This window comes from Podarcis muralis, chromosome 2 (assembly GCF_964188315.1).
Source record: "Podarcis muralis chromosome 2, rPodMur119.hap1.1, whole genome shotgun sequence".
NCBI classification, from domain to species: Eukaryota; Metazoa; Chordata; class Lepidosauria; order Squamata; family Lacertidae; genus Podarcis; species Podarcis muralis.
In genome coordinates, this window is record NC_135656.1 from 75849138 (window position 1) to 75875983 (window position 26846).

The window sequence follows — 26846 nt, forward strand, 5'->3', positions numbered from 1 at the left end:
TGTAAATATCATTGTACAACATTCCAGTGCTGGGTACAGTAGACAGTAATGGAAAATAAAGCCTGTTCTTTCTGGAACAGAGGTTGTTTAAAAAAGTGAAGGATGTATGATCTCAGTGTTTATTCCTTCAAATCCCATGTCAAATTCCCCAAGACAGTTAAGTGGCTTGTGATTAATACTCCAGTCATCCTTAGCAATTTTTATTTCGTAACTTGAAGAAAATACTGAAATTATATGACAGGTTAGGAGACCTTTATTTTCAATATTATTGGTTTTGCTTCACTCACCATTACATGATCTATAATACTTTAGTCTTTCCATCCCAGTCTAGGATGGCTGTAATAGGTCTGAGCCATTGCCTTGGCTAGTGATAGATAATTAGAACAATACAGTACAGAAGTGTTCTTTGTAGTAAGGCCACTGACCTAATGACTGGGTGGTACTGTGGTTTTATATGGTTGCATTTCCCTTAAAAAAAAAACAGCTTCACAACTTTGGGGTGCTTTCTGATGCTCAAGAGGCAGCTGTCCATTAGCACATATTTTTCAGCTTTTGCTGGTGCATCAAATGTGCTAACTCCGGGAGCAGTCAAACCTGGCCGACAGTCATATACACACTAGTTACATTTAGACTGGACTACTGTAGTTATTTCAAATCCCCGCGACAGGGTGAGCTCCTGTTGCTCGGTCCCAGCTCCTGCCAACCTAGCAGTTCGAAAGCACATCAAAGTGCAAGTAGATAAATAGGTACCGCTCTGGCAGGAAAATAAACAGCGTTTCCGTGTGCTGCTCTGGTTCGCCAGAAGCGGCTTAGTCATGCTGGCCACATGACCCAGAAGCTGTACGCCGGCTCCCTCGGCCAATAAAGCGAGATGAGCGCCACAACCCCAGAGTCGGCCACGACTGGACCTAATGGTCAGGGGTCCCTTTACCTTTACTGTAATTATGCCTTATGTAGAACTGACACTGAAAATTGTTCAAAACGTTCCACTAGTGACAAATGCTGTTGCTAAAATTTTGACTGGTGGTACATTTTAGGATCTTCTCGCTGCTTTGCTATACTGGTTGCATTTGTTGTCAGTTCGCCTCAATGAGATTTAAATCCCGTAATGAATTAGGACCAAGTTACCTAGAAGCAAGGGAGAACTGGGGCACGTACAATCTGAGCAGTGTGTACTAACATGCTGCTTATTCACAGTAAGCCAGACTATGTTTTACCATGATGGGTGAATGGGGCTGTGGACCTCACTGCATGAGAAGGTTAGGTTATCTTCTACTTTGCCAGTGCTCTATTGTCATTTAAATACTTTTATTGTCCAGTGTGCTTTTAATTATTTTTCTGCTTAAACATTTTTCCAGTTTTGGCTTCCTTGCTATTTATTAGTTCTGTAGAGTTTATTGCATTTTTATTGCATTTTAAAATTGTTTATATATTTTGCTAGTTGTTTTGGGGCATCTCCATGTTTGAGCTGAAAAGTGGGATACCAAACCCTAAATAGATAAACAAACAAACAGATTCTACTGTGTACATGGGGCTGAGTTCTTCCACTGATGAAAATCAGAAACCTGAGTGCTCATTACTACCAAATTCTTGATGCCTTATAAAGAAAGAAGAATTATTGATTGTATCCCAGTTTAATCTAAGAACTGAGAAACCAAAGAAAAAGAATGGATGGTAAAATAAGGCCCAGAAGCTGCATCCAATGATTCTGCTTACTTCATTTTTTCGTACTACTTTATGCATGTCATTTTGAATTGCTCCCTGCAATTATGTTTGGTAACTCACCCACAGAAATATAAATATTTGCAATTCTGGTGAAAGAACAAATGCAGAACACTGTATTTTCAGTAAATTACTAGTTTATTCTATAGTCCACATACCTCCTAATCAAATGATATTTTATATTTTTGTTTTAGAGGAGGTAAGTATCTGGTTTATAAGTTAAGCATTGTTTTATATCTTAGATAAAAGTCAGATATAATCAACTGCATGGTTTCAAGGAGGAGCCAAGTTTTAAGAAGAGTATTATTTAGCTCATGTATGTATGCATGCTCAGAGACCAATACCCTAATGGCTTAGTCTTCATGCTGGTTAACAAAAAGGAAACGAAAATAGAAGTAACATAAACTCTTGGCTTTCAAGAATCATATAATTGTTAGCTTTTGCTTTTTAGACATCTTTTATAAAGCAATGGGTATTTTTTTCCAGGCCACGAAGGATAAAATATAAACAAGCACTCCATTAAATTACAATAATGCTACCCAAAAATGTTGTCCAAATACCAACATTATTTGATACTTCTGGGAAGGGAGTGGAAGAGGACATGACAAATACAGTTACAGTACACCAAGTGAACATTTCCTGCAACCAATGAATGACATAAACCAAGCCTATATACTGGAAACTTTTGATGACCTGCTCAAATAAGATTCATCCCATTTACTTCTTAATCAAAAGAACTGTGGTTCTAAGTAAAGGCAACTGAATGTTTCCGTGGGGCAGTGCCCCCAGACGGTACTCAAGGGTACGCAGTACCAGCACCTCTTTTTGTTGTTGTTAAAAAGTGTGACACTTACTGTACAACTTCACGGTGAGTACCGGCACCTTTTATTCTAGAGACAAAGCACTGCCATGGGGGTTGCATTCTGGGTCAACACTCACATTGGTGGAACACACATAAGCCTGCCCCATCCCCATTCTTCCCTCTTTTGGGTCCAGAAAAGGACCCACATGTTGGCAGCCACATATCAATTGGACATGTCTAAAATGGTTGCCACATGTACTACTGCTTTGAGACCTAGATGGTGAGAAGTGGGATATAAAATTTAAAAAGAAAATAAATGACAGAGACACTAATCAAACTTCTTGATACTCATTGTGATGGTAGGACAAGCCAGAACCTACCTATCTGGAACATCCTCTATAAATCTGGTTGTTAAATTATGAAATTCTGCCAAAAAAAGTCATTTTCCAACTCTTTGGTTTTCATTTTTCCTCCGACTTACAAAAAAAATATTTACATTTATTGAGCGAGTTAGCCTTTCCTCCTTTGATATTTGGCCAATGGGGCTTCAATCTTCAATAAGCTTTCTTTTTATTTTTAAAAATGCAAGTTTATCTAAAAACTTTACTCTTCCCAAGGCTACTCTGTAATACTCATGGCAGAACGCAATTTTCTATGGCCCGAATTCAAGATTGTATTCCTTTCATCACAATGGTGCTCTACTAGTCATACACCTGTACTCTTATTACTGTTTCAGTAATTCCATAATGGCATTACACTTCTCACACTTGTAGATATATAGTTTACTTCTCCTGTCCGTTCTTCTTGCATTCATTGTATGACAGAAAATAGGGAACACAGGCATTTGATATCTTGTTTTCTGTTTACTGATATTTCAGTTTGTCCTAACTATTATCAACACCAATATAACTTACCTTAGTACACTTAATATACAGTTGCAATCAAAATTATTCAACCCCCATTGCAAATGAGGTTTATTATCAAAATCAAACAAAAGCAATTGAAATAGCTCGACACAGTGGATGCTTCAAGTGGTTTCTCCATTTTTTTCTGTTTGCAAAAACTCTTGCACAAATATGTTGTGTTGCACAAACTACCTCTCAATATCTTTCCATGGATTACTAAAGATTATATACTACAGCCTCTATCTTTCTTGTTCACCATTTTTCTCATACTGGAATGTAGCCCTCAATATATCAATCTTACAAGTTCCTACATGAAAGTTCATTACTACATTTTCTCCTTTTGTCCGTTCATGATTCTTTCTAAACCTCACTGTACATCTCACAAATCATGCCTGGCCTTCTTGCTGGAACTGCATGCTGTTAACTTCATGACTTCTATGTTTCTTATTGTTTAAAAATCACCAGAACAGCTTATGCTGTGAGAAAGGACCGACAACTAATGAATGAAGCACCAAATCAAAATGCTTGACTGATCCCAGAGAGCACTGAGTCATGACCAGTACACAAGACAATCAAGAGCAAGCATGGCTTGCTTTCAGGAACATTTTCAAATTTCAAGTAGCTATATTTATCATCAGGGCACAAAACTTTAGAAAAATGTATTGTGCGGTTGAGTGTACAGCGTTTATTCTGGTTCTCTAACCCAACATACCAGCATATTTCAATACAATAGTCATCCGTCCAACACTTTAAAAAAAGCATTGAATTTACAGTGCGAACAGAGAAAAAAAAGGTACAAAGAATGAGCCAAAACTTCTGAACAAGGTTTAAGTATGCATTAATAGATAAAAGAGTAAAAAAGCTTCTGTGCAGTATTTGTGTTTATATAAATGTTTATGTGATTTTTTTCCCCTTTTGACATCTGGTAAAAGATCAAAAAATAACTACAGTTCTGAAATAATGGATTTTCCATAGTCAAGCAACATAAACAATGTACAGCTTTTTAAAATAAGCCAGACTAAACTAAAGTCAAAACATATCACTAGAAAACTATGTCATATTAAATCATCTTGGCCCAATTCAAAAATGAGAATTTGTATTTTCAGGAGCTAGTATCATCAAAAAACAATGGGGGGAAATCAGCGAAAAATGTATTGCAGGGTGTTCATATGGAAATATCATTTTTAAAATGTAATGCAAATGTTATATGAGTATTTAAAGAAAATGGATGAAAAGATACTTGAGATTTTAAAATGTGTGTACTAGTGCTAATCATATTGCAACAGGACAGGAACCCCAAATATGGCTGCTATTTATAGACACCAACTGACATATTACTATTGCATAATCTAATGGCATTTTTATATTACACAAAAGTCCAGTTGGAGCATACTCTGCCATAATGTCAACTGTTTTAAAGCAGTGCTATTATTCTGAATTGATTTGCTAGGAAATTGCATTTTGATTAGTTTATGTTGATTTAACTAGAATCAGCTGTTGTTGTAATAAGTTTTTAAAATATAAAAAATAGGCTTAATATACACAAGGTTTGCTCACTATTATTAGTCTGATTATTGCTTTACTCAAGATATGTAACTTCTCTGCTAAGCCCTAAAAATCACTCAAATTATGGAAGAGACACTTGTTATCTGATTATTTTCCCCAAATGTGACCTCTGTTACTCTACTATAGTAATGTCTGCTGAGATGATTACCCACTGGGCCAATTGTTGCAGGATCTGCCAATAATACCAGTGTGTTGTTGTGACCTAATGGAGGTGAATTGGCCATGGCTGGAAGAATTAACTGTGGCAACTGGGAACAGACAAGAAAACTAATGAGATCTCAGAATCTTATGCTGTATTTGAGTGGAAATAAAGAAAGACTGGAAAGTAAAGGACTCACTATGCAGCTCCCAAAGCAGGGCTTGCCTTAGGAAGGAGGATGAGGATCACAAGTGCAGCTAAACCTTGTCACTTACTATGACAGATGGCCCAGGTAAAGTGAAGTTTGATGGTACAATATGGGCAAAACTCCACCAGAGTGATATAGCTCTCAGTATGCTGAGCTAGAGCTTCACTCTGATTGGCTGTGGGTACGGCTAGCCAGAAAGGGATAGAGACAACACTTTGAGAGGGAAAGGGAAAGAGAGATTTGGTTCTTGGCATTGGACTTTATGGATAATGCTATGTCATTCTAAGATGCTATTAAAGTGCAGAGAAGTCTTATTTTAAGACACACCTGATCAAACTACCCTGCTGTTAAATTTTCTAGTGAGTAGATTGTCCTCATAAAAGGAACTTTCCCAGTAAACTCATTGGGACAGCCACATGGAAGTATCTTCCTTGAAAGGCTCATCATGCATTCTACTCTTGCTTGGTGTTCCCCTGGGCATCTTGAATGGATTCTTGACTATTTCTCGGAACATCATAACATAACATAACATAACATAACATAACATAACATAACATAACATAACATAACATAACATAACGAGCCCTGTTGTATCAGTTCAAGGTCCTTTTGATCCCATGGCTAATCAGATGCCATTGGGAAGCACATAACGAATCTCCATTCTTTTCAACTCAGAGAATAGGGACCATGTATGGGAGAGGGTTGTTGTATCCATTCCCTGCTTACGAGTTATGAGAGAGCGAAAAGACCTCTCTCTGCTGTTTCATAATGTGCTTTTTGAAGTTCAAGTTATAAAAGACATTTGTTATGCGGCATGGGAAATTACTATTTTAGAAACATAAGCTGAAGTTCCTTTGGGTGTTTGGACTTTGTTGACCAGTTTGTAGGATCTTGAGCAGCGTGTTTCTAACCAATCTGCTGGAGGATACTGAAAAATCATAGTATGCTGGCCTCTTCAAAGAATTCAGTTCAGTTGGATGTCCTACTTCTTTTATGTTGACTAAGAATGTGTGTGTAAATGGAGTGGTGGTCTTTTCCTTTCTCTGCCCAGCAATCATTAGGTCAGGTAAGGGGCCATATTTGGCGCAAAACTTTAACTAGATGCATTTTGGGAGAAGGGTGTGTCAGCAAACTCACTATGCACCCCAGTGGGCACGTTGCTTGAGACCACTGCCATAGCTCTCTCTCTATATGATCATCCTGTAACCCAATACATAGTTGTTTATTTAAATACCTCTGCCTTCAGCTCTACTGATATTCCCTTTAATATAACCAACATAGAATAATTCATTTACTGTTAGGTTGTCCTGGGTAGAAAGATGGAGATGTCTTCATTTATGTAAGAAATGGCACACTGCAGAAATTTTATGAGGTGTGTACTTGCACATCAGAAATGGACTTGAATGAACCATATGGGGCTTGCACTGGCTTTGTGCCATGCATTATTAAGCTTCAAATTTAACCACATCTTCTGCTTAGACGTCTAGAATTAAGCTAGAAGTTTTGGCTGTGATACAAGCAGTGATGAAAAACACATGAGTAGTAACAAGTTTTCTTAACATCATTCTTCAGTGCTCAGATAGACTAATCTACAGAAGCAGTTTATTCAAGTATCACCCAGAGTGCCAGAAGGAACGGGAACTTTAAAGCGATTTTTTTTACCCTTTTATTATTTATTGTTCATTTTACAGGCTTGAATCTGAGTTCTATATAGTAAGGAACTGGATATAAACTTCTCAGGTGGATTTTTATCTTTAGAAGAACTTGACAAGGTATGTTTTAGTTTTTGGTTGTTGTTTTTTTTAAAAAAACTTTTCTCATTGTAACTTAACAGTGTGCTTTTATCATTACTAATGTAAGCTAATTGACTACTATTCAGTATTTTAAAGGATATATTAGATGATTGTACACAGTAGTAGAAATGCTTTTATATTGTGAACTGTATGAAGAAAGGAAAACAGGAAACCTGTACCTTTTGAACTGGTCTACCATAGCACAGTTATATTTATCTAGGAGAGAAAAAATAGCATCCTATACAGTTTTATAGACATTTAATGATTTTTAAAAAATTTTTTAGCAATGTTTCCAGGCATTCAGAATCTGATATTTACCAAAAAAGCAAAACAAACTGGAAGAAACTCACTGCCAAATTATTGTTTACAAAACATGGAAGCAGTATAAAGTGCCTCTTCTTTGATGTTTTGAACAGATGAACATATTTAATTCCCCTCCAAGATATAGCAAGTCTCTGCATTTAAAAAATGTTTGACTTCCAATATTATACAGTAAACATTTCTGCAATGTTTCACCTTTATGCTGTAGATATTATAAACACAAAAGAGCTTAAAATGAATCAATTTCTCTGGGAGAATGTATGAAAGGTTAGTAGATGCTAAGTTTATAACTAACTCACTGCTCAGGATTCCTCTTTTCCTTCTATGGTTTCTGTTTTTGTGCAGAGCAATGACTGGGGGTTACTAGCGAACACAAGAATTTCCCATGGCTCTTCACAAAAAAACAACATTTTCTTGCTTCTGATTTACATTATTTAGAGACAAGGTTGTGTGGGCACCCTGGAAACTTTTAGCACTTTTAAAATCTGCCTTTTAGCCATTTAGAATACACTCCAGTGTCAGCTTTGTCATGAAAACAAGTACCAAATATTATATTATTATGCAACTGACATTTTGCCACTAGACAACTAAATGGTGTTCACTGTAGGTTTGCATACAACCCAATAATTATTTTTACACTCTGTTCTATAATTGGTTATTTTAATATAATTGAGATGCTTTCCATCCTAGTACTTTTTATTATTTTGACTGCACAAAATAATATTATTATAATTTTGTGCATAATTGCACATGAGTTACCTACTAATATCCTGACAGGCAGCATTTTAAAAAATACTATATAAGGAAGAGCACTGACTGCTGCACCAAGTATTAATGTGGAAAAAGCACCTGTATTCTAATCCTAATCTATTGAGTAATTTTATTTATAAATATCAATACTTGGTGTGGCACCCTACCATTTATGCAGAAAGAAACATATCAGAAAGCTTAGGGTATTGACTTGATAGTAAGGCTGCTATCTTGTGAAAGTCACTTACGCTGCAATCCTATCAGCACTTGCCTACAAGCAAGTTCCACATCTACTTCTTAGCATAGAATTGTGTTCTCAGTTTCTCAGATTTTCCACATATAAAAGTTAATTTGCCTTGAAAAGGGGGCCATTGTGGTTTTTCTTTGTATATGTAAACCTGTAGCTTTAGTTTTTAACTGCATACATACATTGTTAAAGCAAGAGCAAATCAAGAGTGAGTATTATTTGGCAAAAGTCAGACAGAAAACATATTCCGACTTCTTTTTATGTTTCATATATACTTGGAAGTACATATCCCCAATGTCTCAAATCAATCTAACTCAACTTTCTGATGTAAAGTTAATTATTGAAGTTACAACATACTTCTGGCCAAATTGGCAGCATGAAACAATGTTTCCCTACTTTCTCTAAAATAATTATTTCCTGTGCCAAAATAAAATACTTAGGAAGTTTTTCCCATAAGACCAGCGGCTTAGTTAGGACTTTTCCTACTGTTAAGACAGTATGTCAATAGCACAGTTTAACAGCTTTCAAAAGCTGTGAGGTCAGGGTATTTTTTCCTATTACAGATGTTGAGAAAGTAGTTAGGTTTCAGTGTTATTTCACTCACCAATCACTTGGTGCAAAGGAATGCCATTTTTTTTGCATTTTCACCAGCCATTCAGGATTTGTGTTTGGAGTTTATTATACTGTTAGGGCCAGAATACATATTATAATTCACATTTAGCTTTTAGACCATAATACATTTTTATATATTTTATGTATATACCTAAAAAGCTAAATGCTGATTTACTCATTGGGAATTGTGTAGTTTCTTATTGAGTGTGCACTCAGTGGCAGAGCTGAGTTTGCATCTTCATTATATGTGAAATTACTCTAAAAGAAATGGGAAGAAATTATTGCCTTGAAGAGAAAACTGAACAATAGTAACAGAGCCCACAGAGTTTTATTAGCAAGGAAGGAGAGATTTCAGGTATGGACAGAAGTTTCCTTCACACAGCATACATATAGAGGGAACTCCATATAATAAAGTAGCAGTGCTGCTGTCCCTGCCCCCAGCATCAGGTGCTGAATGTTTTCTGGTTAAAACTTTGTGTATCCTCAAGTATGGGAACCTTTTCAGACAATCTGGCCACAGCAATGAAAGCACATAGTCTGTTTATTTAACTGCTTGCGCTTCTTATCTGTGCAACTATGAAAGAAACAGTAAGAAGAAAGTCATACAGGCCAACAGATTTGTTTTAAACATTATTGAAAGCTGCTCTGAATAGTTCCTTCAGAGAGGGAGGGGTGAGAAATGTATCCACGGATTCATGATAAAAATCACTTAATAAAGTTGTATCCAACAAAATAAACTTTGGGAATGAAGGCTAGGTTGCAATTTAAAAAGCCTTTAAAAAGCCACAAGATTCTTTGTTGCTACAAGTGCTATGAATATGGAACAATAAGAGAGTCATTTCCTTGAATGAGTTAATTCCAAAATTCCAAAGAATGAGAGTGTAATTGTGTACACACCCTCAGAGGGGCAAGTGGAAGCAGTTCATGGAGAAGTATGAGTTTCGGTAGCTCATAAAGTTCCCTTCCCTTGTTGATTTCACTTCACTGATTCAGCAAGAGCCCTGGACTTCAGACAATTTAATACAGTACTGCCAAGTAACAAAGATCTAGTTTTAAGCTTCATGCACTATATAACTGGCTGCAAATTTCAAATAATTCTACACCTCACAGTGTCATATTGGCCTTGTTCTCATGTAATATTAAGAAAAACTATGGCACACAAGTATGCGCAACCCAGAGTTAAAAATGCAGCTGTGTTGCTCCTGCCACAGCCATGCTGGTGCTGTGCTATCTGGAGCTAAGCCATGGCTACCCTGAGGTAAGCCATAACCCAGCTCACAATTTGCCAACCACAAACAAGCCATAAGCAATAAATAAGAACAAACACTGGTTGTAGCAAGACAAGCCACAAACCTGGGTTTTTCTGTAATGTATAGCCCTAGATAGAATGATAGCTGCAGGACCAGGGAGGAGCAAAGTGGCTTCAGTTTTTGTTCTGGATAACTGAACACTTGTTTGTTCTTGCTAAACCAAAGTTTGGCAAGTTGGTACATTGGATATTAAGGTGCAAATAATGCAACACAATACAGTCAATACCCCCTGTCCAAAGGAGCTGTTCCTGAGAACTAGGAATGAAATCTGAGCCACTTTATGTGCACATTGGCTGAAACTCTCTAAAGCCATTAGGGCAAACTCAAAGTCTTTGTAGTATTTCTTTTCAAACCCAAGCAGCTAAATGGGCCCCATTAAAGAAAACTTACATCCTGGGAAAATTCATTTTTATGGGCTGCAACAGTGAAACACTTCATATTGGAAGTACAAACTTCTAAGAAGAAGTTCCAGACAACAGCATACAAAGAAAGGAAATGCATAAACAAATTACAAACTAGCTTGTATTTTTTACTAGGAGTGTGTTCTCTGAAGATATGAGAGAATATGTGCTTCTCCTCCTCTTGGCTTTGTGCTCTGCTAAGCCTTTTATAAGCCCTTCATACTTCACCTTCAAGAACATGATGCTCATGGATATGGAAGACCTTGATGACGACGATGACGATGACGACAAAGATGACGATGACAGAGATGATGACAATTCTCTTTTTCCAACTAGGGCACCCATAATACCCTTTGATTTATTTCCTGTATGTCCCTTTGGATGTCAATGCTACTTGAGAGTTGTACACTGTTCAGATTTGGGTAAGAATAAATCTGTGCTTTATTTTCATTGGATCTATGTTGTTTATTTGTAATACCCACATGCTTTTTTGAAATGGCACAATCTGGAGGTGGTAATAGTTTTTTCTCTAGAGCCTATGAATTCTAAGAGGATTTCCCAGAAATAGAGTTCAATAAAAGCCTATGGTTGGATAGTGTTTTCGAGGTTACCAGCATGAGTTTGACCAAACTGCGGGAGGTAGTGGAGGACAGAGGTGCCTGGCGTGCTCTGGTCCATGGGGTCACGAAGAGTCGGACACGACTAAACGACTAAACAACACAAAAAGCCTATTCAGTAAATTAATATGTTAACCAGAATTATTTCAACAGCTGCCATCACCAAGGTATTAGGGTTATTGGGACACCTCAAAAATAAACACAAGCCCAGGGAAAGAACTGCTTTGCCATCTGTTACTTTCTACTCTGAGTAACATTGGCTATAACCAAAAGTTGGAATTAATGGTTACAAAACATTTTAAATTATTGCAAAACTGAAACAAACATTTCAGCATAATACAAACAAATGGAGATTAAAGGGTCTTTTGCTTGTAGATGAATATTTATTTTTTATTTCTAATTAATAGGTTTGACCTCAATACCAAAGAATATTCCCTTTGATACTCGCATGATAGACCTTCAAAATAACAAAATAAAAGAGGTCAAGGAGAATGATCTTAAAGGACTCACATCGCTACATGTAAGTCTGCTTTCTAGCATTCCTAATATTTGTCTCTATCAAGGACTATGGCAATCTATCTTATGTCAAGTTGATGTTTTCTACCCTGACAGCCATTAACATAAAATGTATGGAAAGCAATGTGAGAAAAGATCAATAACACTTATGGGAAAAGTCAGTTACAGTGGTACCTCTGGTTAAGAACTTATATCGTTTTGGAGGTCCGTTCTTAACCTGAAACTGTTCTTAACCTGAAGCACCACTTTAGCTAATGGGGCCTCCTGCTGCTGCTGCGCCACTGGAGCATGATTTCTGTTCTCATCCTGAAGCAAAGTTCTTAACCCGAGGTACTATTTCTGGGTTAGCAGAGTCTGTAACCTGAAGCGTCTGTAACCCGAGGTACCACTGTATTTGTTATCTAAAGCACAGAAAAAAACACTTTCCATACACAAAGTTGATCAATATTCCTTGTTTATTGTTTACCTAAACTACATAACAACCTTCAGTTCACCATTAACTGACAGATCTTGGGCTTAATTCACCCCTAATGAGTCCTGCCAGTAGAAGCCTGTGTAGGGATTTTCACTAGTGCAATGGGGCTTCTGCTCTCTTCTCCCACTATGTGCTCCTTAAATTAGCTCAGGGTGTGTGTGTGTGTGTGTGTGTGGAGAACCCCCAGAACAAAGGGGAAGGAGAGGCAAGCTGAAATTCTTGCACTGACGGAAAGACTGCTGTAGCCCATGTTGAATTCCTCCCCTTATGTCAGAGTGCAGATGTCTTCATATGCCGAAGTAAAGAAAATCTCATACATTTTTTGTATAAACTTTCCCGCATCTTGGATTCCAGCTGAATGGCCAGTTGAACGCCCAACTAACAGAAAGTTCTTGGCCATATAAGAAATACATTTTGTTTAGCCTAGCACTTGAATTATAAATAAATTGACTACAGTCTTTTAAGACAAATAAACATTTCATAGCTTAATGTAAAATCCTGTTGTTTACTGACAACCAGTAGCAAAATATTGTGCCTAGCCAACATACAGCCTTCTGTTTAAATCAAACTAGCACACATGTTTTTTGAAATCTCACTGAACAGGACTGGGGAACTTTTTCCAGCCTAAGGGTATATTCCTTATTGAGCAAATGCTAGACACATGTCAGCGATGGACATGTTTTACAAAGCCCTTTTGCAACTGTGATTATTGTTGCAAATGTCTAAGATTGGTACTGGAATCAGGAAACTAAATGGGGGGAAAACACATTTTTAGGGTGGCAATTCTGCCAGACCCAGAGAGGTCTGTCCCTAAGCACAGATTTCAGCCTTCAATTCTCTAGGAAACGGGTCAAAGTTCCTCTTCCTCAGCTGCCTCAAGTTCTTGGGAATAGTCATGCCAAGGTACCTTAGGTCACCTGATTGAAGTTTCAGCTGCGTGATGTTCTAAAGTCTTACCTGATGATCAAGGGGGAGGGCATACACAAAGTCCTGATTCAGGTTAGTTAATGTCCAGTTCTGCTGGAATTTACTTAGTTGTGATTTTTCTATCACCACTGCAAAAAAGGAAGGGGGACAGTAGACAGCATCTTTGGTCCCCCTGCTTTGAATGAGACTAAGCCATTCACGCAAACTTGCATTTGAGAGGGAGAGTAACACTGGGAGTAGAGCAAGGACATGATGTGCATGAAGTTTGATATAGAACTTCCTTTGGTAGGAAATGAATTGCCATTCTACCCTGTCAAATATTTTATAAACACCAAGTGACAACAGAGCTACATGGCATTTAATGCTACCACTGTGGTGTATAGCATTCAGTGTTCTAATTACAGGATCTGCCAGCTAATTGTTAAGAGATGCACAGTGAGATAGACACTGTGGTGTCATGGTTCAGGAGGGCTGTTGGGTGGTACAGATCCAGAGACACTGGATCCTTTCCCATCTTAAGTACCACAATCAATATGGACCATAACCAGGATTCTGGGAAAGCACTGCCCTGCATAATTTCACTAAGCAGCATCAGCAGTTGTGGGACCGTTCCAAAATACCTTGCAAAATTCAGCTCTAAAGCTATCCATGGCATAAGACTTCTCTTACAATCAAACACAGTTGGGATACAGCTTACGTTTTGACAGTACATCTAAGTACAACTAAATGTTAATTCTTATTTCTCATTCTTAAGTCCTGACTGATTTCACTCCCTCTTGTTACTTGTTACTTCTTCAAATCTAAACACACACACACACGTTTCATTTTGGAGCTTTCTGACGCATAGATGGTGTTTTTGAATTCAAATGTGCAAAATACATATATGCAGTTTTAAAAAATATGACATCTTCTGAATGTGAGACGTAAAATAAAATAAATATTCTAACTTCATCTTTTCACATTTTGCCTAGGCACTTGCATTGAACAACAACAAAATAACCAAGATCCACCCCAAAGCCTTTCAATCAACAAAAAAGTTGCGGCGCCTCTACTTGTCCCATAATAACTTAACTGAGATTCCAGCAAATCTGCCAAAGAGTTTAGCTGAGATAAGAATTCATGATAATAAAGTGAAAAAAATACACAAAGAAGCATTTAAAGGAATGAAGGCTTTACATGTGTTAGGTAAGTGTGTTTTTTATAAATCAAGATGTTACATAACACCAGGGGGGAAGCAAACTACAGTACAGTATTATTTCATTCATCAGCAATGTGATAGAAATCAGGGATTAAATGAGCCCTAGATGAAAGGACGGCTCAGAAACAGAGCTGAGACAGAGCTGTCTGCATCCAAATGCAGCCATGGGGTTTCTGCTGAACAAATGGTTCCCAATAGTAGATTATTTTTTTCTTAGCCCAAGCTTTGTAGGTAGAATTCAGATTCCTTTTTGGCTGCCTGTTATTTTCCACTCTACCCAGCAAATGCAAACAGAATGGTTACTTTATAGGGAAGAGAAAAAACAAACCATCACCTGCACATGGGAGTGAATTGTGTGGGAATGATTTCTTGTCTGGCTACAGTTCACACAGAAACAAGGCAGGCAGCCCAAGTTACTGCATGGTTCTCTCATACATCCCTACCCCATCTGAGCAAACTGTGTGCATTTGTGTGTATTAGACCTTGTCCCAGCTGGCTGAGTTTTTCCAACTATCCTCTCCTGCTCTGTGTTACATGCCTAAGTGGTCAAACTCTCATCTGCACTAGGATGACAAATACTGAGATCATATTCCTAAGTGTGGGTGCTCCTAAGTTTCAGATGACTAGTTTGTTTTTATTCTTTAAATAAGATGTTTTAGAGAGGTGATTCACTTTGGGCAAGTAAGGTCAAGAAAAGTGTCTTGCCAGGTTACTTAAACATTTTAGAAATAGGACAAAGTGAATGTAAGGGGATAGTACAACTGCATTCCACCCTCACTGTGGAAGATTCTGTTATTTCCCAATAGAACAAACTGAGGAACTGATATATTGCATTTTTTTTTATAAGAATGTTTGAGGAAAGGTTTGTCAGCTAAAATAAAAAGTGTGGATTTCACCCTGGCACCTTATCTCCTCCATCCCTTAAAAAAAATAAAATCCAGGAAAGTGCCCTTCTTTATCACAGTCATATGGAGACAGGTTCTGTTTACTCCACGATGGGAGGCACACTGTACATAATCAAACATTATTTTATTTATTACATTTATATACCACTTTTATCTTCCAAGGATCTCAATAATGTGTACATGGTTCTCCTCCCTGCCCCATTTCATCCTCAACCCTTTGAGGTAAGTTGGGCTAAGAGATGGTGACTGGCTCAAGGTCACCCAGTGAACTTAATGGCTGAGGGAGGATTCAAACCCTGCTCCTCCCAGGTCCTAGTCCAGCACTCTAACCATTATGCCACACTGGAACTGAACCATAGCTTTGAAAATAGATTATGCTGCTTTGGAGGGCCCTGGCTTAAAATAAACTCTCACACTGGTCTGTGTGACATGGACAATTAAAAACATAAGGAGAACCCTGCTGGATCCACAGACGAGTGCTATTTAGACCAGGCACCCCGCCACCCTGCAGGGGCTACAAAGGATGTCCCTGAAGCCACAAGCCTTTGGAGAGCAGCTGCGCTCCAAAGGCTTCAGGGATCTTTGAGGCTGGTGGTGAGGGAAAGCAGCGCTTCCCCCCACCGCCAGCCCCACAAGCTTGGGGGGCAGCGGCAAGGCCTGCTATTGAACGCACCTTGAACGCACCTTGTTTTTGAGGGGGAGAACAAGACCCCCCCTATTCTCCCCCTCCTATGGTCCGGTGCATCCTATGGTCTGGTGCGTCCAATAGAGCAAAAAATACGGTAGTCATCAAGCCTAGCAGCCAATGACAACCTTATTCTCCTTGAATTTGGCCAATCCCTTAAAGCCATGTAAGTTGGTGGGTATCACATCTTGTGAAAATTAATTATTTCCATCTTTGATAAATGTTTGCTTTATGAAAGGTTGACTGAAGTTTTTGAAAGAATTGTATGCAACTAGGAGCAAGTGTTCCCTGACATTTTAGAAGCTTTGATGTGCATTGCTTTGGTTTTTGGTTGTATTCTCCTTAAAAACAATGCACGACTTCAAGAATTTCTGCCATGTGACATGGCTTAATTTCTAAGCAAGAAACATTGGAGCTCAACTTTGTCTGGGAGTCATGCCTTCACATGGAAGCCACTACCCATACCTATGAGTATGAAGAGAACATTTATATTTCTGAATGGAGGAAATTGTGCTACACATGTTTAAAGACATTCTTTCATTTCTTAATGTTGTAAAAACCCTGGTTGAGGAAAGGTGTCTTAAAAACTACAGCCTCACAAGCCACAACTGTTATTCTTTTGGCAGAGATGAGTGCAAATCCTATTAATAATGAAGGAATAGAACCTGGGGCCTTTGAAGGTGTGACAGTCTATCACATAAGAATTGCAGAAGCTAAATTAACCTCTGTTCCTAAAGGTATGATTTTTTTTATTTTTTAAATCAAGTTTTTGATCTTACATTTTCTCATGTACATTGCTTTCTAATTTTGAGTTTGGTATTATGCTGATTGAATTAAAAATAATGGTGCTGATATACTTGTTTAATTACAATGCATAATAAACATCAGAAGCCTATGGACACACCAGGGATCACCCATAGAACGGCCAAAATATGCAGATACCTGGGCAGATAGCAAAAAACTTGGGAGCAAAGGATATACATTTTTTTCCTTAAGTGCCTTAAAATTCTGAGAAATCCCAGAAGTAGGTGTTTCCTGAGGGTCGCTACTGTAGCTACTCTAATGACTATCTACCTAGGAGACCTGATCATTTGGAAATACAGATGAACTGATAATACATTATCTCCTTTCATGACTCAGGTTCATAGAGGTGTCACTGCACAGTGGCAGAGGGTAAAGCTGTAGAGTATCCAAGTCCTAGACAGAGGACTTGTCTATCTTGTTGGACAAGCAACAGCAAATAGCTGTTATCTTGGGATCAAAACCTGGGGCAATGTATTGTGGGAACTGGGGGGCAAGACTAAGGCAAAACTAAGGCTAACCGGTGGGCAATCTGAAACATTGCTTCAGTGCTTGTTTGAAGCCAGCTGACAACTGAAATACTCTTTTAGAATGGTACATGTTGTTGAAGGCCATCCTGGCAGTCAGTCTTATTAAAGAGCCAGAATTCTCCTTTTGAAATGTACACTGACTCTAGGATTAGCACAGTGGTGAAGGCATGATGCCCAGAGCTGGGTCACCTTCCAGGAAGAAGTAATCAATATTCTCAGGAGAAGTCAATGAGGAAGTATGGTCTGTTTATGTTACTCTTCCTCTTTAAGCAAGGAAGAAACCTCAGCAACCACTTCTTGAGATGGTCTAGGGAGAAAACCTCCCACCTTTCCCAGGGTCTTGATGTCCCAGGAGTTCTCTTTTGCTGTTGAGATATCTAGTAATGAGCCAGTGATACATACTCACTATGTAGTCACTAAAGAGGCAAAACTTCTCTGACATTATTATGACAACTTGAAGGAATTCATAGAACTCTACAGAAAATAATTTCCTAAACTAGTTATAACAACTTAGTGAGGGTAGAGAACTACTAGCTCCTTGTACCATTTTCGGGAAATATTTGCCTTCTAAATAAAAACTCCTGGGGAAAGCAAGACATCCTTTCATGACATGCCATAAAACACAGGAAATCAGCCTGAATTGAAATCCTCTTTGCTTCCCAGTTCCTGAATGAACACGAGTAACCGCACAACTTATGCATGTTTACCCCAAAGTAAGTCCCATTGAGTTTAGCAATGTTTACTCCCAGTTACTAACTGTAGGATTACAGCCTTAGGTGATCCTAAACCCACCTAACTTTTTGTTGAAAAAACTTAATGCAAGAAAATGTTAATGAGAAAACATTAATTCTCCCTTCTGAGTAAAAATTAACATTGGCAGGCAAACAAGTGTGAACAAACATTTTTGTTTAATTTACCAACAAATGACCAGAAAAAACAGGAATACATACACTAGAAAAATATTAGCATGCTAAAAAGAGTAGGGAAAGAAAACTATTAGTTGGTATTTTCATACTAGTGTTGCCAGAAGTAATAGCACTGGAGAGTTAATATTTTCCTAAGCCACCATGGAAATTAGAAGCATGCTTGAGGTCATGGTACTGCACAAAAAATGATAACTAAATATAATAAACAGAAAGCTCTTGGAATCTAGAAGTACTCAATGCCTTCCATCTCTAATTTTAAAGCACACCACAGAAACAACTTTTGGCTATTCCCTGAATACAGAGGCCAACAGTTCTGAAGTATGGGTGGCTGCTTAGATTTAACTTGGAAAGCTATTCTGCAGATCAGCATTAAAAGAACACAACAAGGATACTATTATGCTTACAATTTCCATAGCCTATGCTATCATAATATCCTTGACAAATATAAAATTGCAACTCCTACATCCTTTGGAAAAATCCTACATGCGGTGATGATTATCACATATTTTTATTAGAGAAAAAAAATGAACTTGCTCATCAGCTGCTGAGAAATTGCACATAATGTCTGTATGTGGTTTTGTCCATTTTAGGAAGTACTAGGGCAAACTCAAAAGTCTAGCAAAAGATACATAAAATTATAACATTTGAAATATCACAAATATATGCAGGTCCACTATATAACACTGGATGTTATTCCTTGCCACTTATGAATAAAGTGGGTTATGTGGTTATAAGGCACCATGGTGCACAATGCTGTCTGCAGTGTCATGCCTGTATGCATGTAAAGCCACTCACAGACGTACTTTATAACCCTAGGACTAACGAAACCCTATTCCTGCATCCCAGATTCTTCAAAATAGGATATGCTTTGAACAGATCTCAACAGGCAAGAATCAACATATAGGGAGATATATTTTCCATTTACCATGCTGGGTAACCTTAGGCTTGTCACTCTCACCCTAACTTACATTCAGATTGCTGTTGTGATAAAGTAAGATAAATTAGAATTATGGATGCAATATTACTCATTTATTTGTTAATGTTAAATAAAAACTATTTGACAAAAATTGTTGCCAATTAATTTGGTAGCTATTTTAAACAAATCATGTATGATTTTTAATACAAAAACCACGAGTGTTTTAGAGGACTCACACAGGACGAAGTGTCTCTTCTAAGATGCATGCCCACTGCTACACATTGCGGAATCACCTTTTTCTAAAGGAGTGTTTTTCTTCCAAAACTATTATTTTAGTGAATGGAAATACAACAATCCTAACTGGGTGAAGTGATGGACTATCTACCACTTGCAAAGCCCTGTTGGCTTACGGTGGTTAGGTCAGGAGGTGAAAGAGTGCCTATTTTTATTTTCGTCTCCCAGCAGTTCCAAGACTGCCTCTGACCCTCTGTTTCAGAGTCTACCACCATCAAATCTTTCTGCTGATGTATATGTGACCTCCAGAGAATATTACACACACACACACACACACACACACACACACACACACACAAGCCCTGTGGAGAAGTATGATTGCCCCATTTTACCCCTTCTAGCCAGCAGATCTAGGGGTTAGGATTGCTCTCTAAGTCACTTATTTTAATTAATTGACAGTATGCATTTCAGCAGTCATGAAATTAAAAGACGCCTGCTTCTTGGGAGAAAAGCAATGACAAACCTAGACAGCATCCTAAAAAGCAGAGACATCACCTTGCCAATAAAGGTCTGTATAGTTAAAGCTATGGTTTTCCCAGTAGTGATATATGGAAGTGAGAGCTGGACCATAAAGAAGGCTGATCGCTGAAGAATTGATGCTTTTGAATTATGGTGCTGGAGGAGACTCTTCAAAGTCCCATGGACTGCAAGAAGATCAAACCTATCCATTCTTAAGGAAAACAGCCCTGAGTGCTCACTGGAAGGACAGATCCTGAAGCTGAGGCTCCAATACTCCCTGGAAAAGACCCTGATGTTGGGAAAGATGGAGGGCACAAGGAGAAGGGGACGACAGAAGACGAGATGGTTGGAGAGTGTTCTCGAAGCTACCAGCATGAGTTTGACCAAACTGTGGGAGGTAGTGGAAGACAGGAGTGCCTGGCATGCTCTGGTCCATGGGGTCATGAAGAGTTGGGCACGACTAAACGACTAAACAACAACAACAAATGCAGTTCTACTTCGAAGTAAATCCTACTGTGTCCAAAACAGTCCATGGAAAATGTATATAGGATTGCTGTTCAACAGTACAAGCCTATATATGTATATTCAAAAGCAAGTCCCATGCAGTTCAATCACGTTTATTCCCGGATTATAGTTTTGCAGTCTTAAGCAATAATTTGAACAAGATTTTTAAAAAACCCACCCTAATAATAATTTGCCCTAGGTCTTTTATCCAACAGTAGGAAAGGGAATGACAGCATAGAAAAATTCCAGAAACTTGTTGCAGAAATTTCTGCACAATATTATTTACAATAGTGAGACTTTTTCTATCAGTTGCATTAATAATAACATCTTAATGCTAAAGGCAGAAGTCCTGCAAATGAAATAGAACAAACTATTTTCCTCAACACAATTAATACATTGCTTCTTGAAACTCTTTGTGTCCAGCTTAAACACTTAATGTGTGTCTCTCCCTAATAGGACTGCCTTCTAGTCTATTGGAACTTCATGTAGATGACAACAAAATTTCTGCAATAGAACTCGAGGATTTTATTCGTTATAAAAACCTTCAAAGGTAACACTTAATATGGAAAATTCTTTCCAAACATTTGATATTATGTAAACATTTTAGGATTTTCTCATTTTTAAAACTATGAGGAATGGTGCAGTGATTGAAACAACCAATATGTCTTAAAAAAATAATAAGGGCACTTCGAGGTGGAACATTTCTCAAGTGATTCAGTGTACCTGGCATCTGATCAGTTATGTAGGAACTGGGCCAGTCTTTCTGTTCATTCATGTGGCATTTAACATAGTCAAAAAGCTGGTGTCATGGTCCAAGCAACCGGTCACAGCAAGCTGTTAAATTTCCATGCAACACTTTAGCCATTTCAGCTTCTATATGGGCATTGCTTAAGGAAGGGTGGGTGTGTAATCCATTTGATTCACTCAAATTAATTTGAACCTTGCTTTTTTTACTTCACTAAGATGTGGACAGTATTGTGATTATATTACAATCTCTGAACTAAAGTGCCTTTATCTTGTAAGACTCACCACACATAAAGTCCTTAAGAGCTATTGCTAAGGGGGGAAAACACCACTTACCATTAACTTGTTTTGCTGTTTAATTTAATTTAATTGAAAAATATGAAGAGCAAATGGGAACTTGACTATGGTGAGTAAAAGACAGCTTCAGCACAACTGAGAGAAAAAAGTAAGATTAAAGACCTGGTGAATAGTAGTTCTCATTATTTGTTTCACCAAGTAATTTCAGAAGACAGTGCCCAGTGCAACTGATTTTAGGAAGACAGGTTTACCTATCTTGAGAAAATAATAAAATAATGGGGAGGGTGTGTGAGGAAAACTCAGGACAATGGCTACAGTTCAGAGGGCTATACAGTACGTTCACAGAGTACAGAGACTGTTGTTTGAAAGAAACAAGTCAAGAAACCTGTGTACATAACCAAGCCTTTCAATCTCAAACAGAATTGCCAGTTTAGGTTGCACATGAGGTCAGCTGGAGATTTGGATTACTTCCAGATGAGCATTGTTGCAAAAGAGAGAGCAGCTGGCTGAAAATAAGATATTGTTTGTTTGTCCAGGGAGCAGCATAAGGAAAGCAGAGTTGCTTTAGAGAAGGGAGGGGATGGAAGAAGCCTTAGAAAAACCCAATGACCTTTCAAAAAACTGGATGTCTTGATTTATCAGAATGATTAATTATTAGGACTCCTTCTGTTATAGGCATCAGATTAGACAGCCTATATATAATTCTACCTCTGTAATTAGCTCTTGCTTCAACTGAATATGAGATTTGAATCAGATGCTAAGTATAAACTCTTAACAGAATAAAGACTAATGATGAAAACTGAGAATGATCAGTGTCCACTACAATGTTCTGAAACATACTTTTGTATACTTTCTCATTGGGTTTCTCTTTGCCGGAGGTATCAGAATCAAGGTACCACTTATTCTTTCTGGAAGACTTGAGTACAATAGCAAGTGCCCCTCTTTTCTCTAAATTCTCTGTACACTGCACAGGATCGTGGGAAGGGTAGGTCACTGGCAACCAAATTATGGGTTTGGCTAGTAAGCCAAGACTTCTTAACCACTGTTTCTATATGTTCATTTCTCTATACAGTATGTTAAATGGTTTCTTAGTATTATCTTAAACCACATTGTCTCAGATACTCTTTTTTAACATTTATCTTTAGGTTGGGGCTAGGAAACAACAGAATCAAAGATGTGGAAAATGGCAGTTTTGCTAATATGCCAAATATACGAGAAATCCATCTAGAGAAGAATAAACTAAAAAAAGTGCCTTCTGGTTTTCCAGATCTGAAGTATCTGCAGGTAATACACAATGCAGCAGACTTTTAAAATATTATCCTCTTGACATTTTTGTCCTACTTATTCAGTGTATTGTCAATCTATACAATAAACGTTTTTTTAAAAATGTGTTGGATTCAGTTTTTAGCCCACAGACGGGGGCAGGAAAACCTAACTTCCTTGCTACCACCAGTCTTCAGAGTTCCCAGAAAATACTTCCCAAGTGGCATGGGACCTTTAGAGGAGTGGACTAGCGTGCAGAACTTTCTGCTCTACACAAAAAAGGAGCCTGTGATCAAATTTCACTCTCCCTTTATCCCCCACTTAGCAGGGTCTTCTGACTCTTGGGGGGATGTCATTTTCAGGGGGCTCTAGGGACTGGCAGGGAGAAGGGTGAGAACTTCACTTTCCACCTGTCCACAGCTGTGTACAGGTATCTGGATCCAGCCAAATATATTTAGTGGTTTTTTATTTAAAAAACCGGTCAAGACGTGGGTTTAATGTAAGCATGCACTCATGTGCAGCAATTACCAAAACCTAATAGTTACTGGTAAGTCCCAGTGTAAATGCAATACTACCTGACTGCCTGACATGGATACATGATCAGTAATAGAAGTTTACAAACTCTTCCATTTCCCCCATCTCAAACTGGTTATCCGCTCCCTTTTAATTCCAAAACTATCACCACTGATACATCTGGACTTGTGTTTTCATTATCATGGTGACTCTGGCAACCCAATTTCCCCTAATTTTTACCTTTTGTCCTCTAAAAGCATATCTAAGAAGTATCAAAAATTAAACATTAAAAGTATATTGAATATTTTTCTATGAATCAATGTAAACCTCACTTTCCCCTTTGAATTTTAGATGCAAATATCTAAGGCTGCAATCTATACACTTTTACCTAGGATTAGCATATATTTCAAATCTTCACATGCAATTTAATGTAGTCATGGGATATGTCAAATATTTATTTTTTCTTTCTGTCCTCTTACAGGTTGTCTTTCTTCATTCTAACAGTATTTCAAAAGTGGGAGTGAATGATTTTTGCCCAACAGGAGGAAGGCTGAAGAAGACGTTATATAGTGGCATAAGTTTATTCAACAATCCTGTCAAATACTGGGATATCCAGCCTGGAACATTTCGCTGCATTTTAAATAGAAACAGTGTGCAGATTGGAAATTATGGAAAATAAAGGTGTATATCCAAAACGTCATTCAAATTGCAATGTTAAAACCAGCAATATAATACTTGAAATCTGTTGAAGATGGACAACTTTATACTGTCCAATTGCTTTATAAAATACTAATGTAATATCCCATTAAATTCTAATCTTATGTTAAATTTACGTATCTTCCAGAATAAAAGGCTACCTGAACCCTAAACTGGAAACTTATCATTAGGTGTTTCCTATCATTGTTGTCTAAGCTATGTTTATAGACTATTTTTTTCTTAGCAGAAAATAATGCAAAGATTTGAAACATTTTTTTGATTAACCTATTTTTTTTTCTGTATTGCAAACGTATCCTGTAAAATGTATTTATCAGATTTCAAGAGGGAATTGTGAACTTTTAAGTTAACAAAAGTAAACTAAACTGGCTAAGAAGAAATTTTAAAAGGTACTGTAGTATTAATTTGTTGGTAAAATACATCAGGTCAGGTTAGATAATATGTATATCTTTGTAGTAAGCTGAAAGGCAAGATTGATACCATACACTTACAAGCCTCAAAGCCTTTAGTATTTATTCATGTAGTTTCTCCCAAAAACTATATATTCTGTTGGTAACAAAGGTGTATGTATGCTAAATATTAACAATGTAGAAATCCTATAACTTTTTTTCTTTTTTCTTTTTAAAGGAATGATAAAATTTTCTGCAGGCCAGTACAAATATACCATTGTTACATACTGTAAAAATAATTACTCAAGCTAGCAGTTTGGGACACAGTTAAAAGACCTGCAGTCATAGGAGCCTAGTACACTGTTGCAAAGGGATTTTTTTTAATGAATGGACAGGGATTCCAAACATGTGTAGCATACCAAACTTAGTTTACAGAGGAAAAAGGAGTAGCCCCTGTGTGCACAGAGCTGTGTGTGTACACCACAGCCACTGGATCACTGTCATTGTATGCTGACCTTGTATTCCATATTACATCTTGAGTACTGTAACTTTGCTGAATCCATATAATGCAAAATGTGTTTGATCATGATTGAATAACTAATGATGGGACTGTATAAAAGTGGCTATCTTGACTATAGATTTAAGGTGCTGTTCATATAAACAGGAAGTTGAGAATTTAAAAATTCTAAATGGTGTCCATTAAAATGCTAGATTGAAACCTTTAATGTTGTCATGCTGTTTCCTATTCAGTTTAAGTAAAATAGTAATATTAAAAATATACTACTTATTGTAAACTTTGCAGCCTGATTCTTGGCATGTTTTATCCAAAAGCCTGTCCAATAGATTTCAGTACGAGTTAATTTCTAGTATGAATGTCTAAGATTCCTATATTAGATTTTGAAATTTTACTGATTTCTCATAATCGTATTTATTTACTGTTGACTGTATCCAAATGAGTTAGAATAAAGCCACTGAAATCAATAGCCTTGATTAACTTAAATCTATTGTACAATTCATTCATATTAATACTTATATCTAGCCTTTTGGCCTATTACCAGTATTTCTTCCAAGATCAATTTTTATGATATGCTGCTGTGGGACAGGTGGGGAAAAACTTTCCTTTCTGTGTACCTCCTTCACTTTATGTAGCAAATCCTGTGTGTGGTTTGCCTCCTTGCACTCATGGTGTTGTTACTGCCTTTACAATAATTTAAATATATGGCCCTTCCTATCAGTTTCATTGACAAGGAGAACAGGTGAGGTCCCTACAGACTGGAGGTGGGCAAATGTTGTCCTCATCTTCAAAAAGGGGGGGGGAAAGAAGACCCAGGTAACTACTGACCAGTGAGCTTGACATGGATACCAGAGAAGGTCCTTGAACAGAAAATTCAACAGTTGATCTGTGAGCATCTAGAAAATGATGCTGTGATTACTAAGACCCAGCATGGGTTTCTCAAAAATAAGTCATGCCAAACAAATCTGATTTCTTTTTTTGATGGAATTACAAACTTGGTGGATCACAGAAATGCTGTGGACAAAGTGTATCTTGATTTCAGTAAGTCCCCCATGATATTCTTGTGAGGAAAGTGGCAAAGTGTGGGTTGAACGAGGTAACTGTTAGGTGGATTTGTAGCTTGACTGACTGAACCCAAGAGTACTCATTAATGATTCCTCACCATCCTGGAAAAAAGAAACAAGTGGGGTACCGCAGGATTGTGTCCTGGGCTCATTGTTGTTCAGTGTCTTTATAAATGACTTGGATGAAGGAATTTAGGTGGTGCTCATCAAATTCGCCAATGACACCAAACTTGGAAGGGTACCTAATGCCACAGAAGACAGAACCAGAATTCAAAATGATCTTAACAGATTGGAGAACTGTGCTCAAGCTAAAAAAAAAAAAGAATTTCAATAGGGACAAATGTAAGGTTCTGCACTTAGGCAGGAAGAACAAGATGCACAAATATAGGGTGAGGGACACCTGGCTTACTAGCAGTACATGTGAAAACGATCTAGGGGTCTTGGTGGACCACAACCTTAACATAAGTCAACAGTGTGACGCAGCAGCAAAAAACCCCTAATGCTATTCTAGGCTGCATCAACAGAAGTGTAAGGTCCAGATCAAGGGAAGTAATAGTACCACTCTATTCTGCCTTGGTTAGACCACACTTGGAATACTGTGTCCAGTTCTGGGCACCACAATTTAATAAGGATGTTGACAAGATGAAACGTATGAAGAGGAGGGCAACCAAGATGATCAAGGGTCTGGAACAGGCATAGGCAAACTCGGCCCTGCAGACGTTTTGGGACTACAACTCCCATCATCCATCATCCATAGCTAACAGGACCAGTGGTCAGGGATGATGGGAGTTGTAGTCCCAAAACATCTGGAGGCCGAGT

General features: G+C 37.8%; 2 protein-coding genes across 2 annotated transcripts in view; one reads left to right on the plus strand and one right to left on the minus strand.

The window, feature by feature from the left end:
• The window catches only part of CENPP (centromere protein P), a 146773-nt gene that overhangs the window by 56148 nt on the left and 63779 nt on the right, over window positions 1-26846 (minus strand). The window lies entirely within an intron of this gene.
• Window positions 6156-25174, plus strand: ASPN (asporin). The gene is made up of 8 exons (XM_028718849.2): window positions 6156-7114; window positions 10912-11198; window positions 11801-11913; window positions 14283-14496; window positions 16726-16836; window positions 20986-21079; window positions 22716-22854; window positions 23828-25174. The coding sequence occupies exons 2-8, from the start codon at window positions 10931-10933 to the stop codon at window positions 24023-24025; spliced, it is 1137 nt and encodes a 378-aa protein (XP_028574682.1). The 5' UTR covers window positions 6156-7114; window positions 10912-10930; the 3' UTR covers window positions 24026-25174.